General features: G+C 59.1%; 1 protein-coding gene across 4 annotated transcripts in view; it reads left to right on the top strand.

Annotated features, from left to right (window-relative positions):
• The first annotated feature begins 1,226 nt into the window (after positions 1-1,226).
• PLEC (plectin) overlaps positions 1,227-19,504 on the top strand; it is a 53,066-nt gene continuing 34,788 nt past the window's right edge. For 2 of the 4 annotated variants that reach the window (XM_035012126.1, XM_035012125.1), the window contains exon 1: positions 3,105-3,229. In XM_035012126.1, coding sequence (XP_034868017.1) covers positions 3,145-3,229 — 85 coding nt within the window. In that variant the 5' untranslated portion in view covers positions 3,105-3,144. Of the gene's footprint in view, positions 1,469-3,104; positions 3,230-19,504 lie in introns of those variants that run through there. The other 2 variants (XM_035012117.1, XM_035012118.1) reach the window with 2 other exon arrangements.

Below are 19,504 nucleotides of genomic sequence, written 5' to 3'. Positions count from 1 at the left end.
CGAGCTGAGCCACCAGGCACGTAGGACCGGGGCCGGGATGGAGAGGCGCGCAGCGGGCGGGAGCTGCGAGGTGGGGTTGGGGGCCCTACGGCCACAGGCGTCCCGGAACTAGGGGCTGCGTCGCGGCCCATCCTCCCTCCGGAGGACACCACCTCTGCGCGCCCAGGACTGCGGAACTGGGCGGGCGGTGCCCGGAGTGTGGGCAGGAAAGGCTGCTGGGGAGGCGCGGCTGACAGCGGGGCGCCGGCCGGGGGGCACTGGAGCAGAGGTGCGGGTGGAGGAGCCTGGGGAGGCGGGGCGGGGTGGCCCCCAGCTCGGTGCCCGCTGTCTCCCCCCCAGCCCTTGACCCCAGGGCGGAGGCACAGAGTCCACATTGTGCCCCCACTCTACCCGGCCCTGCCAGGACAGAGCCCTATTCACCTCTCGGACGCCAGCGCCCTTGGGGACCCGGAGCTGAAGAGCGGTCGTGCGTGGGTGTGCGTGTGCTCCGGCAGCGCCGGCGGTGCGGGGTGCGGGAGGCTCTGGGCGGGGGCTGGCGGGGAGGCCCGAGCTCCCGCGGCCCACGCCGCTGCGGCTCCAGATATTTATAGGCCTTCACTGCAGAGCTCAAGGTGGGACTGCGCGGGGCCGGGGGTGGGGAAGGACGGTGGAGAGTCCTAGAGGCTGAGACAGCTTGGAGGTAGAGCGCCAGTGTCCAGGGGATGGGGCCGGGACCCTTCCCTGATGCCGGGGTGAGGGAAGGGAGTGCGGTCAGTGCTTCCTGATGGTCGGGCTTGCCTGCCGGTCTGAGGTTTACAGGGGACGTCCAGGTTTGGGACGGAGCGGGGGGGGGGGGGGGGGGGGGGGGGGGGGGGGGGGGGGGGGGGTGGGGGGGGGGGGCCGGGGGGGGGGGGGGGGGGGGGGGGGGGGGGGGGGGGGGGGGGGGAGCGGTTGGTGTCTGAGTGATGGGGTGAGCCCCCAGGCTGACAGTGTGGAGGGGCCAGCGTCCTGGTGATAGACAAGGGAGTGAGGTCAGTGCTGGGGGGAGGGGTGTCTTTGTGCGGGTGTCCGGGGGTGAGCTGGAGGGAGTGAGGCCAGTTGTGGGCGGGAGCAGAGTTGTCAATGTCTGGGTTGGGGGGATCAGTATGTGGATGAAGTGGGACACAGGAGGGGAGTGGGTGTCAGTGTCTAGGTGATTAGGGTGGAAAGGGTGCGGTGAATGTCTAGATCAAGGAAGTGTCTGGTTGGTGTGCAGTATCCCCCTAAACACAGAGGTGTGACCCCCTCCTGCTCCCTCTCCAGGAGGCCATGTCAGGCGAGGACCACGAGGGGCGGCCAGTGGCTGAAGATGCCAGCGGCTCGCCCAGCCCTGGGGACACACTGCCCTGGAACCTGGGGAAAACACAGAGGAGCCGGCGAAGTGGAGGGGGCTCCGGGGGCAACGGGAGTGTCTTGGACCCTGCCGAGCGGGCAGTCATCCGCATTGCAGGTAACGCTGAAGGGCCTGGTCTGCCCAGTTTGGACATCAGCACTCGCTTGTTGGCTGAGCACTTGCTGTCGGTTACCTGCGGGTGTTAGGACCGGGATTGGAGGCTGACGGGCTGGTCCCCGGCGGACTCGTCTGTGGCAGGTGATTGCAGGCCCCACAGCGCCACCTGCTGGCCCCCTCTTGTCAGTTGCAGGAGGCCTAAGGTTGAGGCCTGCGGTTGCGGCCCCGGCCGTGGCACCATCACTGGCTCATGGCAAGGAGCCCGTGCCCAGGTGCCATGATACTTTCTTGGGCTTCTGGGGCAGAGCCGCCTTCCAGGCCCCTTGCTCTTGGCTGCCACCAGCAGTGTGGGGAAGCACAAAGGAGCGGGAGAGGAGGGGCCACCTGGTTGGCTAGGGCTGCAGCACCTCCGTGAGCCAGGTCCTGCCTTGGCCTCCAGCAGCTGCCCATCTGTGGAGGAGGATGGGAGAGGCCCAGCCAGAGGCCCCTGAGAGTGTAGGGTGGGGCAGCTGGAGAGTGCCCCCCCCCCCCCGCTGGGAAGTGGGTGACCCAGGCTGGAGGCCATCAGGCCGGCTGTGCTGGGAAAGGGAGGAGCCAGCTGAGGGTCCTTGGCCCAGGCTGCAGAGTGCTGACCCCACCCCCCCAGGACAGAATGAGGGTGCAGCGTGTGGAGGGCAGGGCCGCCCTGGCAGGTGGCTGGGAGCGCACACTGAGGCAGGTGGGCAGAGGCCTGAAAGGCCAGCTGCTGACGGAGGACAGGACTGTGGGCAGCGAGGGGCTCTGTGGGTGGGAGGACCAGCAACAGCTCCAGGAAACGCAGAGGCTCAGGACAGCTTGAGGGGTGTGTGGGTGTATCACATGTGGATTTTAAAGGAGGATTTTTACCCACGTGAAAGCGAATCATGAGTGTCTTTCCGCCCCCCCGGACCTTCTTCAGCGTCAGCCCCTGCCCGGGGGTGGTGGCCTTCAGCTCTCCCTGCCGGGAGCTCTGCTGCAGCCAGGGCCCCAGCCTGATGACCTCAGGACTGATCCCTAGCAGTGGGGTTTGTGGTCACAGCGTCTGCAGCAGTTAAGGTTAGAGACGGACACTGTCCCCGCGCTCCAGAAAGGAGGGCATCTGCCCGCCTGGGACACAGGGTCTTCGCCCATTTCATGGGTGGGAAAGAATTTGTCTTTTAGTTTTACCAAACCTTTTTTTTTCTTTTTGCTGCGCATTGCCTATTTTAGTCCTTTTATACTTACTTAAATTTTTTGTGATTTGAGGGCTCTTTTTATATCGAAGGTAGCAACTCTCACCTCCAGCCTCGCAGTGGGAGGATTCTCAGTCGCGGCGGAGGGAGGAGGGAAGGGGCGCGCCTGAGGGCGGCCAGGTGAGGTCGCCGGAGAGGTCGGGGCCGGCGAGGGAGGGGCCGCTAGGGACTGGGACCCGGCCGGGCGCGGGGAGGGGGGTGCGCCCCCGGGACGCGCGTGGGGCCGCGGCTGGGAGCGGGCCCAGCCCGCCCGGCGCAGCCCTGGCCCCCTGGCCCCTCGCCCGGCCCCGCCCCGCCCGTGGGGCATCCTGGGTGCGGGGGCGGGGCGGGGCCGCCCCTTTAAGCGGCGCGCGGCCGCGGGGACAGTGGCCGCCCGGTCTGGAGGCCGCTCTGCGCCGCAGTGCCCGCCGCGTCCCGCGCCCAGGCATGGCCGCCCTGCGGCCGCCGGGCCCGCCGCCCGACGAGCTGGACTTCATCCAGGCCTACGAGGAGGTGCGGGAGAAGTACAAAGGTATGGCGCCGTCGGCCCCGCGCATCCTGCCGACGACCTGCCGTTCGGCTGGGCCCTGGCACGTCCTGCAGCCTGACAGCCCGGCCTCTGACCCCTTGTCCGCCGTGGCCGGTCCGATCGCGGCCCAGGCACAGCCCAGCCCGCCGCCTCGCCGGTCCCGCTCGACACCCGCGGCTGCGGCGCCCAGGGCACAGGCAGCAGCGCCCGGCGGAGCCCCCGCGGTCATGCCCTTAATAGGGCATCGCGCCGAGGGTGGTGGGGTGGGCCGCGCCGCGGGCGGGGGCTCGCGGGGCCAGTGTCCAGTGTCCCCAGTCGGTGCCCAGCAGACACGTGGGTCAAGGCCGAGCCCTCCCCTGCCCCTCAGCGGGGTGCCTCCCCCGTGGGGTGGGGGCCGCTGCTGCTCTTGGCAGAGGGTCACATACTTGTGGCCTCTCCTCACATCCCCAAACGGGCCAGCCCCTAGGCTGCCACCCTCCTTTGGCAGGGACCTCCTTACACCCCTTCTCTGTCCCCTGGGCAGGCAGCTGTGGGCTGGGAAAGACAGGCCAACCCTCTCTTCCTTTTCAGAAGAACTGGCTCTGTGTCTCTGACAGACCCCCTTGCCCTGCTCCAGCGGCCCCCTGGGGTCTCTGGACCTGCCCAGGCCCTCGCTGTTGTCAGCAGCCCGCACCCCAGCCCAGCTGCCCGGGTCCCTGGGCTCTGAGCAGGCGCCATCCCAGCCCTGGCTCCTGGCCCACACAGGCTTAGGGCCCTGAGAGTGAGTTGCTGGAGAGGGTCGAGGCGGGGGCCTTGGGCAGAGCTGACCAGAGCTGTTTCCAGCTCCACATGGCTGGTTTTGCTGGCTCTGCCCCCAAGGGCAGCTCAGGGAGAGAGGTCCTGCTCGGGCCTCGCCTTGCTCTCTACCCACTGACCTCCCCCAGGCACGGAGAGGTTTCATAGGGCCTAGGGCTCGTCCCTGCCAGGCCACCCTCCCCTAACAGCTTCTGCTTGATCTCTGGCAAGGTGGCTGTGTTGGGTGGATCTGCCAGCGTTGTGGTCACCCCGTTGGCCTGGTCCTACCAGAGGTGCTCCTGGGACAGTGGGCTCCTGAGGGAGGGAGCCTAAGTGTAGAGAGGGCCGGCCTGCTGCTCTTACCTCCCAGAGCTGGCCCAGCCTTGGAGGGCCCATCCGGACAGGTCCTGGGCAAGGAAGCAGCTGCCCATGTGAACCACAGTTTTCCTGGCATACCCCAGGAAAGAACTGTTTATGAAGTGGCCACTCTGTTTAAAGTAGGGACACCTACACAGAATATACACAGAGTACATAGTGGTTTGTTCCAGAATCTTCCTTGGTGTGATCAGGGCACAGGGCTGCGTGTGGTCCAGAGCCTGTCCGGGGCATCCATCTGAAACATCCTGACCTGAGTAGCCGTGTTCCTTCTACCCCCTGGGGTGGAGATCTGCCTCCCAGGAGGGAGATCTGACAGGTCCCTGGGGGTTTTCCTGTCTCGGTGCCTGCCCTCCCCAACCCAGCCTCCCTGGACGCCAGGCTTGATGTTGGACCCACTGGGCGGTCTTGGCCCATGTCCACCTCCTGGGCATGGTGGCTAGAGGCTGACAAGAGGGCAGTGGGTGACCCGTGCCTGCTTCTTGCCCGAGGGTGCAGAGCGTGGACGTGCCAGTGCTGGGGGCTTCCCATGCAGGCCCAGGCGTCGGAGGGCTTCTGGGTCATACCCGGCACCCCCATGACTCCTCAGTTCCTTTGAGTAAGGGGCTAGGTTGGTGCCTATGGTCAGCCCAGGGCTGCTGCCAAGGCCAGGAGTAGTCTAGAGGAGGCCATAGGTGGCTGGGCTGTGGGCCACAGGTCTGACCAGTGTGCACCCCTTGGACTTACCAGAGGACCAAGGTCCTGGCCCATCCTGTCCCTGGAGGTGGAGGGCCACCGTGAGGGACGGAGGGAAGGCATGGCCCCTGATGTCAGCCCGTGTGCAGGTGGGGAGGAGGCCGAGCCCCCCTCTCTTGGGGCCCAGCACAGCACTCGCTGGCTCTGCCTCGGGGACTGCCCCCCAGACCTGTCCAAGCACTCCTGGTCCCTCACTGGGCCCATGAAGGGCTTTGGCTTCTGCCTCCTGATTTCTAGCCCAAGCTCGCTTTCACTGCCCCCTCCCCTGGCCCCCCCCATGAGAAGTTCCTTCCCCAGCTGCCCTTCCAAAGTCCAGCCACTCAGCCCCCCCAAGTGGTCCCCTCCCCCACAACACCCCAGGCCCCACCCTGGACACGTCATTCATTCCCTGGCTCTCCCCCTGGAAATCCCCAGTCTTCCCTTCATGGTCACTGCTCTGCCCAGAACATTCTCAGTTTCCTGTCTGCCTGAGCTCCTCCCCCCCCCCCCCCCCCCCGCCTTCTCTCCAGGGAAGATTCCATGTGGGGCTGGAGCCACTGGGTCTGTGGTGGGACAGCTCTGGGTGCCCTGTGGGAGAGAGACTGCAAGGGCTGTCCTGACTCCCAGTTCCCCAGAGCCTGGCCTAGAGCAGCTCAGAGGCTGGGTGTGGGAGGGCAGGGAGGGTTTGGGGTGAGGGAGAATCCAGGTGGGTCAGGTGAATGGGGTAAGGCTGCTGGTAAAGGAGCAGCCCAAGTCCCCCATGGTGCTGTGTGCATAGGGCCAGGGGCCTGTCCATGGGTCAGGGCAGGGGCTGGAGCCAGCCAGGAGGGCCTGGGGAAGCTGGGGTGGAGACTTCAAGGTTGTCCCGTGGGGCTGGGAGCAGGGTGGCCACAGAGTCAATGTGGATCAGAGAGCAGCACCTGGGTGTTCTGACAAAGCCGCTGTGGTGGTCCCGGTTGGGGAGTGGCATGGGGGTGGGGTTGGGGTGGGGGGCAGGGCCTCCAGGCAGGAGGTTTGGGTAGGGATCCTGCATGGCCTGAGGAGAAGGCCTGGGGAGAAGGCCTGGGGAGAAGGTGGGTCCGGAGAGGCCCTGGGAGGGGTATCAGCATGTCTGCAGGGCATGGGCCCAGCATGTGTGTTATGTTTTCTTCGAGACTCAGCTGGAGGGGCTTCCCCCCCTCCCTGCAGGACTGGCATCATGCCCGGCACCCTCCTCACATGTCCTACCTTTTCCGGGCCTGGACTCTGAGCTGGGTCATGTGTCCCCGGTGCCACCCCAGGCCCTCAGCCAGCATTTGCAGGGGGCTCGCGTGGGTGAGTGGGTGATCAGCACGGGGTGTCGTCTTTGGTGACCAGGGCTCAGCCAGCAGGAGCCAGGCTAGCGGTTGTCTGGGCTCTTTGGAGAGGACTTTCGGTCTGTGTTTACTGTCAAAAGTACAATGTGCTCAAAGGAAACAAGACAAAACAAAACAATGACCACACTATGGAAGTACAAAAAAACCCCAGTTACAGTCACACCTCTGGCCCCCAGTCTCACTGGCTGGGGCGACTGCAGCGTGTGTGTGTGTGTGTGTGTGTGTGTGTGTGTGTAAGAGGGAGGGAGGGAGGGAGGGAGGGCAGTGGTTTTTAGCATATTAAGAGACTTGTGAAACCATCACCACAGTCAATTCCAGAACACTGACATCCCCCCACCCGGCACCTGGCAAACCTCGATCTACGTTCCGTCTCTTAAGGATTTGCCTGTATTGGACATTTCTTATAAGTGGAATAAAACCATTTGTATCTGGCTTCTTCTATTTAGCATGATGTTTTCAAGGTTCGCCTATGGTGTAGCGTGTGAAGGACGTCATTCCTTCCATGGCAGAATCATACTCCACGGTATAGATGTACCTGTTCTGTTTCTCTGTGCGTCAGTTGATGGACATCTGGGCCATTTCCACCTTCTGCCCATTACGAGTAATACTGTTGCGGACATTTGTGAGCAAGTTTCTGTGTGGACCCATGTTCCCATGTCTCCTGGGTAGACACGAGGGAGTGCATTTGCTGGGTCACGTGGTAACTCTATGTTTAACCGTCAGAAGAACTGCCAGGCTGTTTCCCACAGCAGCTGCGCCATCCTGCGCTCCTCACAATGGCATGTGAGGGCTCCAATTTCTCCACGTCCTCACCAACACTTAGGCTTACCTGCCTTTTTGAGTGTAGACATTCAGTCCTGGTGGGTAGAGGGAGGATCTCATTGTGATTTTGACTTACGTTTCCTGGTGGCTAATGACATTGAGTGCCTTTTCATGTGCCTGTTGGTCATTTGTGTACCTTCTTTTGAGAAATATCTGTCCAGATCCTTTGTCCATTTTTAAATTGGGTTTTTATCTTTTTGTTGTTGAGTTGTAGGTGTTCTTTATGTATTCTAGATATATGTCCCTTACCAGATACAGGATTTGCAAAAATTTTCTGGTTCTACGGGTTGTCTTTTTACTTTCTTGATGGTGTCCTTTGAAGCATAAAATTTTGAATTATCATAAGTCCAATTGGTCTGGGTTTTTTTTCCTTGTGGTTTTGGCATCGTATCTAAGCAATTACTGCTTATTCCAAAGTCATGACGATTTATGCCTAGGTCTTCTTCCAGGAGTTTTATAGTTTTAGCTCTCACATTTAGGTCTTTGATCTATTTTGAGTTAATTTTTAAGTGTGGCATGAGGTAAGGGTCCAACTTCATGCTTTTACTTGTGGATATCCAGCTGTCCCAGCACCATTTGTTGGAATGATTATTTTTTCCCCAAGGAATGCTCTTGGTCCCCTCAGGCTTTTTCATGGGCAGTAAATATTCCATTACCTAAAAGCACCACAGTTTATTTCCCTGGTCCCTTTACATGGACATTTGGGCTTATCGTTAAAAATTATTCTATTTCGGGGCACCTGGGTGGCTCAGTCGTTGAGCGTCTGCCTTTGGCTCAGGTCGTGATCCCAGGGTCCCGTGATCGAGCCCCACACGGGCTCCCTGCTCAGCGGGGAGTCTGCTTCTCCCTCTCCTGCTCCCCTGGAGCGTGTCTCTCTCATCAGATGAATAAAAAATAAAAAATAATCGTTAAAAAAAATGATTCTATTTCTAGATTGCCCTCTGGTGTAGGTGAGCGCCTCAGATACAAGACCCACTAGTTCTCCAATTCTTTGCCAACTGATTGATGAGAAAATCCGAACTGTTTTAATTTGCATTCTTTGATCGGTAAATAAAGTGAACATCATTTTGTAGTTCTCAGCTATTTTCACTTTTCTTCTTTTATGAATTGCCTTCTCAAAACCGTTGTTCAGATCTAGGAGGGAGGCAGGTAAGGATCAGGGTTGGAAAAAAAAAAAACGTTCATTTTTCTGGAAGATGTGTTTCTCTTTGAATTATAAGAGCTCTTTCCAGGGGTGCCTGGACCGTGCAGTTGGTTAAGCCTCCGACTCTTGGACTCTTGGTTTCGGCTCGGGTCATGATCTCAGGGTCCTGGGATTGAGCCCCGTATCCAGCTCTGTGCTCAGTGGGGTGTCTGCTTCTCTGCTCCTCCCTCTTCCTCTGCCCCCTCCCTGCTTGATCCCTCTCTTTCTCTAAAATCAATCAATCAATCAATCAATTTTTTCAAAAAGCCTTTAAAAAAAAAAGACCTTTTTACATATTATGAAGATTAACTTCCTTGTTTGTTATATATGTTTCAAATTTTTCTCCCAGTTTGTTACCTTTGGTAAGTAAACTTTTATCAAAATAAAATGATCCTCCAGAAAAGCCTACAAATTATACACACGTGGCTTACTTAAATTTCAGTTTCCTTGTGATCAGCACTGAGATCATGAAAATAGCTTCTTAGCCTCTTAAAAGGTCCTGTGTCCCCAGTTGCTGTCTTGACTTCTCACACCATGCGTCAGTTTTGGCTGATTGTCATTTAGTTCTGTCTGCGGTGTCTTTAGCCATATCAACTTAAAAAATTTCCCAGTCTTTTATTTTATGATGTCTGAATTTTATGTCCTGTTCAGGATTCTCCTCTTTTATAAAAACAGTTGCTGAGAGTGTTTTCAAGTTCTGGTGTGTTTGTGTTCTAACATCTTCCTCTTTATCTGGAATTTGTTCGGGGCTGAAGTGTGTGGGAGACTTGGGGTGTTGTGCTCAGGGTCTGGCCTTGGGTTAGTGGGTGACAAGGAGGATTTTGACTATCTCCTTTCCCATGAAACTCAGCTTCCTGAGGGCAGGGTCCATGTCCTGCTGCACCTCTGTTATAAGACAAGCATGGCTTAAGAATGAATGGATGGATGGGAGGGAGAAGTGGACCCCGAGCCAGTGGGAATCCTGGTCTGGCATGAAGACTCCTGGGTGCCCCCAGAGCAGTTGCTGAGGAGAGACCCAGTGGTGGCAGAAGGCACGGTGGGAGCCGAGGAGATGCAGAGCAGCTTGGGAATGGAGCAGCATTTCTGCAACAGGGAAGGCAGAAGAATGGGAGTTTGCTTTTGGGCGTAGGTGTTGGAGATGAGCAAGCCTACGGAGACTCCGAGATGCTGGAAAAGGCTGGATGAGCTGAGGGAGGCCAGTCTGGGGCAGTGCTTTGGGGCCCTCACGAGGAAGAGAAGAGGCCCACGCTCTGAGCCTTGGGGCAGCTGGGGAAGCAGGGGCAGAGCCATATCACGGGGTCCTGGCAGCCCAGTGAATGGGAAGGGGTGACGAACCAGGGGAGGGCTACCTGGGCGAGGAGTCTCGAGCAGGACGAGGCCCAAAGAGTGCCCAGCACTTGGTGATAAGGGACACTGGGGACCTTGGTGAGACCTGTTTGAAGGTGTAGTCAGATTGGAGGTGCCAAGGGCGATGTAGGGGTAAGAAGAGGGGTGCAAGGCTGGAAGGTGTCCAAAAGTGTGGGAGGGAGGACACCTTCCAGGACAGAGCGGTGGCACGCAGGCAGAACACTGGCCAAGGTCCCTGGGGCAGGAAGGCCTTGGCCCAGAGGGCATCCGTGGCCATCGAGGGTATGGGCATTGCTGAGTGCTGGGTGATCTCTCTCCTTTACCCATCTGCCCATGTTGGGGGCTGAATGTGATCACCCCTTGCCACTGAGGGTGTTGTGGAATGAGCAGGGCTTGGGGCCGTCAGGCCTTAGGGTGTGGGAAGGTGTGGGTGATGGTGCCCCCAGCCTCGGTTTCCCCACAAAGCCTGAGGGGAGCTAGCAGTAGGGGGCAGGATCTGGGTGCCTTCAGAAGGGATTCAAGGAGGCTGGAGAGCATTGATGCAAGTGGGGGCCAGTTGTAGGCCCACCATGGACAGGGAGACACGGGGGCGGGGCAGCCAGTGTGGTGGGTGTTTGGTGGGGTTGTGGGTGGTGAGGCTGGGGACCCAAGAGGGGCAGGCACTGGGTTATCTGGTGGGGGCCCAGGTTGCTGGTGGACCGGGTGGAGGGGAGGTCCGGAACTCGTTCTCAGGTGATGGGAAGAAGGTGCCCACTCAGAAGACGTGGGACAGGAGCCTGTAGGGCTGGCCCTCTCCTCTGGGGGAGCTTGGGGCCTGCTTTAGCTGCAGAGTTGTCCCAGCTGGGTGGTCGGCTCTTGGCAGGGACCAATTCTGCAGGAAATGAATGCCCTAGAAGGACGTCTGGTGTAGCTGGTCTGGAGTCTGGGTCGTGCGGGCTGGTGGGGGCGCTGGTGCCTGGGACAGCGGGGGGGGGGGGGGGGCGTCGGCCCTCTAGGACGCCCGTTGGCGCACATGGTGCAGGGCTGGAAGTATGGCCCCGCAGGGGGCAGGTGTGAGGCCGCCGGTAGGAAGCCCGAGAGAAGTGTCCACAGCAGGTGTCTGTCGTGTGGGGCTCTTAGAGTCTTTATTCTGTTCTTTGTTTTTGTTTTTCAAATGAATGTGTATTTTGAACTTTTGAAACGTATCCTTTTTTCTCCTTTCTTGTTAAGTGGATGGCTTCGGGAAAGCTTATAGGACCAGAGTTAGCCTTGAGGGACATGACGGAGCTTCACTGTGGTTATTACTACGACAACTCATGCCTGGCCGTGGAGTACAGCTAGCCCCCAAGAACGCCCTTCTCCTAGGTTCCTGCAGCAGCTATAACAAGTTGCCTCGGCCTGGTGGCCTGAAACAACAGAACTTTACTCTCTCACTGTTTTGGAGGCCAGAAGTCCAAAATCAAGGTGTCAGCAGGGCCACACTCCCTCAGAGGCTGTAGGGCTGCTCCTACCTGTCCCAGCTCCCGGGGGCCGTCAGCCTTCCCTGGGTGTGACTGCAGCTCTGTCTTCAACACGGCCTTCTCCCTGTGTCTTCTCCTTTCTCTTGTAAGGATCCTTGTCACTGGATTTAGGGCCTCCCCGAGTAATCCAGGATGATCTTTTCTGAAGACTCTTAATTATAACTGCAAAGACCCTTTTTCCAAATAAGATAACATTCGTGGGCTCTAGGGATTTGGAGGTGGACATGTATTTTGGGGACCACCATTCAAGCCACTGTTGTGTGCCCTCTGGCCCCCTAAAATTCATGTGTGTCACATGCAGAATACATTCACCCCTTCTCACCATCCCCCAGAGCATCAGCCCATTACAGCATCGACTCAAGTTCAAAACCTCACTTAAATTTCAGCAGCTCAAAAGCCCCACGTCTTGTCCAAAGTGTCTCAGTCTGGACTAGGAGAGGCTCTGGATACGGTCCACCCGGGGACAGAATTCCTGTCTGCCGGTGGACTTGTGAATCTAGTAAGCTAGTCTTAGGCTTCCGGAATACAATGGTGGGGCAGGCAGAGTAGACATCCTCATTGCAAAAGGGGGAAATAGAAAGTGAGCACGGGCTCACAGTCCGAGCCAGTTTGAAACCTGCAGGGCAAATTCCTTCCTCTTCTGTGGCTGGATGCTCTGCTCTCTGGCTCCCGCTCTGGGCCCAAGGCTCTGCTCGTGGAGTCCTGTCTCCTTTTCCTTGAAGGGCAGCACAGGATTGAAGCTGAGTAGCGCTGTCAGCCCTTTTCCTGCCTGAAGAATCCCAGAATCCTAACTGCCTTTCCTCGTTGTGTCCTGTCTCTGTCCCGTCCTCCAAGCTGGTGGTGTCTCTGTGGGTATGACGTTCGCATACACCTCGTGGGTCTCCCGTGTTGGTCATGGGGACCCATGTCCTTAGACAAGAGGGTCTCCCAGATCTTTTCTGGATGACCCCACTCCATTCCTAGCTCCTGCTGAGACGGCTGAGTGGACCTATGGGCCAGACAGCTAATCTCCTCAGCAGAAGGCTGTCCAGTCACCCTTGGCTGTCTCTCCAGGGCATGCTTTCCCAACATTAGCATATTCTGAGATCTGAACAGGTCGTGACTCTCCTGGGTCCCCAGTGCTAACCATCCCTTCCTCGACGGACGTCTGTCCTCCTGAACTTCCCTGTGAGCGGCAAGAGGAAGGCAGGTCACGCCTCCCACACTTCACCTGAAATCTCCACAGCTAAAGATCGCTCACAAGTTCTGCTTTCCACCCAACAGCGGAACATGGTTCAGCCATGTTTTTTGCCACTATTTGATAAGGATCGCCTTTCCTCTGATTTCCAGGAATGTGTTCCTCACTTCCTTCTGAATCCTTACCAGCAACACGCTTAGCATCCATGTTTCTGCCAACAGTCTGTCCATGGCAGTCCAAGCTTTTTCTGCCATGCTCCTTGGAGTCCCCCAGCCTCTGTCCACGGCCCAGTTCCGGGGCCACAGCACATGCTCAGGCATTGATCACCCACCCCAGGAACAAAAGGTTGACTAGTGTCCTGCGTCTGCCGTAACACTTGCCACACACAGGTGGTCTAACACACAGAGATGCACTCTCTCCGCTCTGGAGGCCAGAAGTCCAAAATCGAGGTGCTGGCAGGGCCATGCTTTCTGGGAAGGCTCTAGAAGAGAACCTCCCCCATCTCTTCTAGCTTCTGGTGGCTATTGGCGTTCCCTGGTTTGTGGCTGCATCCCCTGTCTTCACATGGCTTCTCCTCTGTGGCTCTGTTCTTTTCTGTCTCATTGGTTTTAAAAAATGTGCATAGTATTTGGTAGTACAATTTATTTATAATTTTATAATTTGACATTATAGAGTATTTTAGACACATGTAACTTCTTTTTACTTAATATTACAACATGGACATCTTTCTATAACATTTACTTACAATGTAACATAATATCATATTCCTTTGTAGCGTAACTATATCATATGTAAAAAAAATTTTTTTTATTAAGTGAAGTCTACCCCCAATGTGGGGCTCGAACTCACATCCCTGAGATCAAGAGTTGCTCTCTCTACTGACTGAGACAATCAGGCACCAACCATATTGTGTTTAAACTAATCTGCTCTCATACAACATTAAGGTTATTTACTTATTTATTTGATATTAGAGCAGCTGCAAGGAGCAGTTTTGTAGCTGGATGGTTGGGTGTATCTATGACTACTGTTCGAAATAGAATTTCTGGATCAAATCGTGTGTAAAACATAAGCCTTATCTACACCAAGATACCATTTTTTATGTATCAGATTGGCAAAAATCCCAACACTTGGATTTCTGGATTGTGTTGGGGAAGCTGTGGGAACCAGGCCAGTGACGGTGCCTATCAGATGGGCGCCCAAGGGGACCACGCTCCTGGGGGTCCTTGTGGCGACAGGGCTCCTGGGGGAGAGCCGAGGGCTCCGCCTGCAGCCGGGGGACGTCTCTGTGCTGGGGGCTGATGGCAAAGCAAGGGTCGGATGGTGCGTGTGAGGTGTCACTTTTTGCGTCAAAAGGAGGAAAAGCAAGAATCGTGTTTGTATTTGCTTGATTTTCCATAAAGAAGTTGCAGAGGAATCAACAGGAAGCCAGCCCCAGCGACTCCCACACCGTGTGGGTGGGAAGGAGCCTTTCCAGCCAGTGTTCCGTGTTTGAGTCGGGGGGACGTGTCCCATTCAAACACGATATTTAGAGTCTCTGAGGTGTTTGCTAGGTATCGCAGTTGCGCCTCACTCCCAACACCTGCCCAGCGCCCATGTTACCGTTCAAATGGCCGATAGAACCTTGCTGGTCTAGAACATCATATACGTGAGTACGTGAGGCCGTGTTAACAGAGGAGCCCAATGGGGTCAGTGGGAGGGCCAATCAGAATTGCAGGGCTTAGCTTGGGGGGCGTTGGACCTCTGCACTGGGGAGCATGAGTCCCCCGGTCTTTCTTTATGCATGGGGGGCTTTCTGCCCTCGAGTTCTGACGGATTTTTATTTATCTATATCTACCATTGCAAATGAAGGGTTTTTTTCCCCTTATGTTTTTCTTTCTTTCCTTTTTTTTTTTTTTTTAAAGATTTTATTTATTAAGGAGAGAGAGAGAAAGCACAAGCAGGGTGAGCAGCAGGCAGAGGCAGAGGGAGAAGCAGGCTTCCCGCCGAGCAGGGAGCCCGATGTGGGACTCGATCCCAGAACCCTGGGACCGTGACCTGAGCCGAAGGCAGACGCTTCACTGACTGAGCCACCCAGGCGTCCCTCCCCTTATGTTTTTCTAGTCCTTATTGCTGGCCTATAAGAAACCCCTTGTCTTTTAGAGGTTTGGCTCAAGCCAGCCGCTTTAGCGAGCTCTTTCATGGGTTCTGATAGGTGGTCCGCGGAGTCTGTCTTGGTGCTGAGAGGAGGAAATGGCAGCACGTGTGAGCGCTCTCTGTCCTGGGCTTCTCCTGCAGGGCCTCCTTTGCCCTCACAGGGTCCAGGTTGCCCTGGACCAACCTCACGGAAGCCGAGGGGGAGACAGTGGGTTTAGGAGGTGTCCCTAACCACTGCCCCGAGGGCCCTGCAGCGTGGCGCGTTGGCTTGCTCCTTGCAACACTCCCTGTCCCACTGTATAATGTCCTGTGGGACCAGGAGGGGGCCTGGGAGGACAGCCCCGACGAGCCTGCCTGGTCTTTTGTAAACAGTGTGCACCTTTCCTGGTTTACTGGGCCACTTTTTAAAAAAAAATCAGAACTGCTTCTGGGTTTTATCAAATGAGTTGTCAGCATTTTTGAGATCCATATACAGGTTTTCTTCTTTAATCTATTAATGAGGCAAAACTATATTAACAGAGGTCCTGGGAGTACCTCCTCCTGGCACCATGAGAGATCATTCCCTTTTTGCCCCACGGCCAGGCCCGCGTGTCCAGGTCTGGGGTTTGGCGATGCTGAGGCAGCCGCCGGGGCCATCCAGCTGAGTGTCCCTGCTGGGAGGGACTGGCAGAGGGGTGTGTGTGGTGGGACACTCCACTGGCCCGGAGACAGGGTCCACTATGCTGCAGGGGGCAGGGCAGCCCAGGGCGGGAGGTGCCAGCAGGGCTGTGGTGGGACCTGGTGTGTGCATGGCCATGTTCTGGGGGCTGCCAGGACCAGCCTGCTGAGAAGGGAAGTGGCGCAGCGGTGGGCGTGCAGATGAGGATGGGTTTGAAAGATATTTGGGGGCAGAATGACGGAGCACGGGATGTGGGGCCCAGACCCAGGATCCCCCACCAAAGCCTCTGGCAGGTGCTTGGTAACAGGGCTATTCTTGAAGGGGGCTGCATGGAGACAGCTGGATGGGGCCTGAAGAGGTGACCTCGGTGCCGCCCAGGCCTTGCCCAGGATCCGCAGGAGCCCTGGCAGGTGCCCGACCTGCCGGCGTAGTGAGCCTAGACCTCCCAGGAGCCGCCCAGAGTGGCTGGTCGGGCCGAGTTCCTGCCGTCATCATCCAGCAAGGGGTGGCCTCCCAGGCAGAAGGTTCTCCTCCTGCCCCAGCCCAGCAGCTTCCCAAGGTGGAGGGGCACCCTGGGCTGTGGCTGTGGGGCGAGATGGCCCCCGTGCTCCCACTGCGGGCTCAGTCTTTGGGTCGCACCGGGTCAGGTCTTCCCTGGGTGATTGCCCACCTAGGTGGAAGGTGTCTGCTCACACAGCTACAGCTGTTACACATGCCCCCTGCATGAGACCACCTGGGTCACCTGCTGGGAGCCCCAGCAGCGCAGGCTGCCATGGGGGTGGGGGACGGCTTTGAAGCTCGGGGGGGGGGGACCATCGGGAGGAGTGCCATGCTGAGGGCAGGTAGGGTCTTGGGGGCAGTGGGACTTTCTGAATGACAGATGAGGGTGTGTGGGGACAGGGGCAGGGACCTCTCCTTGGGGGTGGCCCATAGCCAAGCCTACCAGGGTCTCACGGGACTTGTGAGGAGGGCTTTGTCTCAGAGGGTCTGGGAAGGAGGGAGGGCCTGGTTGTGGTGCTAAGGCTAAGCTCAGGTTCCAGGGACCCTGAGGGCATGAGCTGGCTCCTGGAATTTGCAGAAAGCTTCAAGATGGTTTGGCATCATCCAAGGTCTGAGTCCCAGGCCTGGGTGACCTGATAAGGCTCTAGCAGGCATGAGAGAGCCATGCTGCCGGGTCAGACCATCTGCCCTCCTAAGGACCTGCATATGAGGCCTCGTGGGCAGTGAGGCCGGTAAAAGCTGAGGATGTAGGGTGGGCCGGAGCCTTCAGTCTCACGCACTGGATCTGGAGAACCCGCTTCCTTTCCTCCTCACTGTCCATATCTCCTGCTTCCAGGCTTTTGTCCAAGGTATTTTGAGGGACCTCCCTAGCTTGGTGAACCCCCAGTGAAGTCCCTCCTCGCCTGCTTCAGTGGTCTTCACATTCTCTGGGGCTGGCCGGACTCTCCTCTCTTACCTCTGGGCCTTTGCACGGGTGGTCATCTTCCTTTGCTTGCTAGCTGCAGCCTGTCCTTTGGTCCCCATGTCACTGCCCCTTCCTCTGGGAAGCCTGCTCTGATAAGGGACCAAGGAAAGGGCTCAGCGTGTCCCGTGGAGCCTTGTCAGGGTCCGCGTGGCTGCTGCCCACTTCTGAGGCCACACCACGTGGCTGCTTTTGGGGGCAGATTCGGCAGGGCAGGCTAAGAACACCGCCTCACCGGGCCTTCCAGCTGCTGCCACTTTGCTGAGAGCGGCCCCGGTTGCCGTGGCTGCAATGACCACTTACAGGTGGGCAGCCCAGCTGGCGGGGACCAGGTAAGGGACACTCCTCTGAATGGTTGACCCCTAAAGTGGGTGTGCAGGCTGTAAGGGTGGGTGGCCTGGCCTGGAAGGAGACTGAGGCAGGCTGGCCACATCTTGTGGAGGCTGTCTCTCCCCCCCACAGCCCAGCACAGAGGGCCAGGGTGGAAAGGCAGGGCGCAGTCCTGGGGTGGACACTCTAGGTGTGAGCAAGGCTCCTGCAGTAACTGATGGCTTCCCGTGGTGCAGTGAGTGAGATGGGCCGCACCCTGTGCCCACCCCGCCAGTGCCAACATTCGCCCCAGGGGCAGGTGGTGACGGTCAGGAGACTGAGCGCTCAGCATTCGAGCTGCTGGTGGGGACCCTGCAAGGCGATGTGCTGGGGCCTGCACCGGAGGTAGCAGTTGGTGGAGATGCTGATGAGTGGGCAAACTGGAAGGTGGAGCTGCCAGGGCCCGTGGGGTTGGCCACGAAGAGGGGTGGCCTGCACCACTGCGTCGTGGGTAGAGATGTACCCACTGAGCTGGGAAGATAAAAGCATCCCAAGACAAGCATGACTGGAATTTGCTGAGTGGGAGCGGCTGAGGCTGGGGTGCAGTTTGGAGTCCTGCGGGACATGACATCCTAGGAGTCAGAGTACGGAGAGCGTCTTGAGTCATAGGAGTGGGTGAGGTGGCCCAGAGGAGCGGCCGGCCACCCAGGGAAGAGGGTGGAGTGTGGGCAGGGGCAGAACCGCTGGGGCAGGGGAGGTGGGGACCTGAGTAGTGGTGATCAAGGGGCAGGTCCAGGGCACCGGGGTACCACTGCGAGCAGGCCTCCCGCCCTTGCCCTGGTGGGATCCGCCTACCCTCCACAACCAGGGTGCTGGCTGAGGAGGTCGCCAGGTGGCGCAGACCAGTGGGTACCTACTGCAAGGAGCGAGTGGCCGTGGCTTCGAGGTCCGGGAAGCCACGTGCACGAACGACCCGAGGTCACTCTGAGGGTGGCAGAGGCCAAGGCCCAGGGACTGTGGGCCGTCGGAGCGCACCTGGATCCGGCAGTCTAGCTGGAGTTCGCGGGGTCCAGCGTCACGAGGTGGAGGCTGGAGGGTGGGGGCGGGGCGCGGTGGGAGCTCGCGCCTCGGCGGCCTTGCCTTGCGCATTGGTCAGCCCAAGCCCCGCCCCGAGCCGGCAAGCCCCGCCCCAGGCCTCCCGACTCCTCCCCCAGGCTGCGGCTCTGGCCCGCGCAGTGAGTTGCGGGCCTGGACTCTGCGTGGCGGCGCCGCCGCCCTCAGTCCCGGTGGAGACATGGACCCTTCGCGAGCTATCCAGCAGGAGATCAGCTCCCTCAAAGGTGCGGGCCGGGGACGGGGCCCAAGCCAGGGTGCGAGGACCTGGCAGTGACCTCTATCTGGGTGCAGCCCTGCGGAGGGCTGCGGTCAAGGTCTGCCGTCCCGGGAGTAGCCTTGGGGATGGGGAGCTGGAGCCGCGGGAGACCCCAGGCCCATGCACCGCCAGGTCTCCACCTGGCCGGGGGCTGCCCTGGGCTGGCCGGGGGCTACTCTTGCCGCAGCCCTGCAGCCTTGCAGCCTTGCAGCCCTGCAGTGAGTGTCGGGGGGCGGGGCGGGCTGCTGCAGCGGCGGAGGCGGGTCGGAGGTGAGAGCTGGCTTTTGCGGCGGGTCCGCCCCTTTTCCTCCCGGCCTCTGCGGAGCCCCCGCCCCGCCTGCGGCCCTGCCAGCCTCCCTGCCGCTTTGCAGCCCCGCAGCTCGGCGCCCGAAGGGACCGGCCAGGGCAGTGGGTATCACTGTGGGGAGGCGCCTGGCGGGCTGGCCCCGGGCAAGTCCACACTGCGGCTCTTTGTTCTGGGGTGGGGGGGCTGGGGGCTGCCCGAGGGCTCCGACTGGTTGCCCTGGAAACCTGGAGGGCCCGGGAGGGCCCTGGAGTGTGAGGGGAGGAGGCCGCCCTGCGCCCCCCCCCCCAACCGGCCCGCCCACCCTGGCCCTCCCGGTGCCGAATCAGCGACTTCGGCTGCGGTTCTGCAGGGTGGGGGCGGGGCAGAAAAGGGCATCCTTCCAGCCCTGGGACTTTGGGGCGGGGGCGCCCCCACCCTGGCGCAGAGAGGGACAGGGGGAGGTGTGCAGGAGCAGACGAAGCTGCCAGGAACAGCTTGCTCCGGGCTCCTACCTGCCCCTCCCCTCATCCACTGAGGGCGCCTGGGCTGGTGGGGGTGGGGGGATTCCCTACCATGCCCCGCCCCCTTTCTGCGGTTCCCCGCGTTGCTGCCATCGCTAGTGCAGGTCTGTGCAGGAGAAGAGACCTTAGGTCCAAGTGTTTGGGAGAGCTTGGGGGTGGCTTGGAATCATTTTGGGAGGGGGGCATCGGTTGGTTTGGGGGGCGGCTTGGGGATTTGGGGGCAGTAGGTCGGGAAATCATGCCAGAAAGATGGCCTGGATGAATGGGGTAGGCATGGAGGGAGAGCAGGAG

This window comes from Mirounga leonina, unplaced genomic scaffold, assembly GCF_011800145.1.
Source record: "Mirounga leonina isolate KUSES-001 unplaced genomic scaffold, KU_Mleo_1.0 Mir_165, whole genome shotgun sequence".
In the NCBI taxonomy this organism is placed as follows: domain Eukaryota; kingdom Metazoa; phylum Chordata; class Mammalia; order Carnivora; family Phocidae; genus Mirounga; species Mirounga leonina.
The sequence above is the reverse complement of the archived record's forward strand: the minus strand, read 5'-3'. Positions and strand labels throughout refer to the sequence as shown.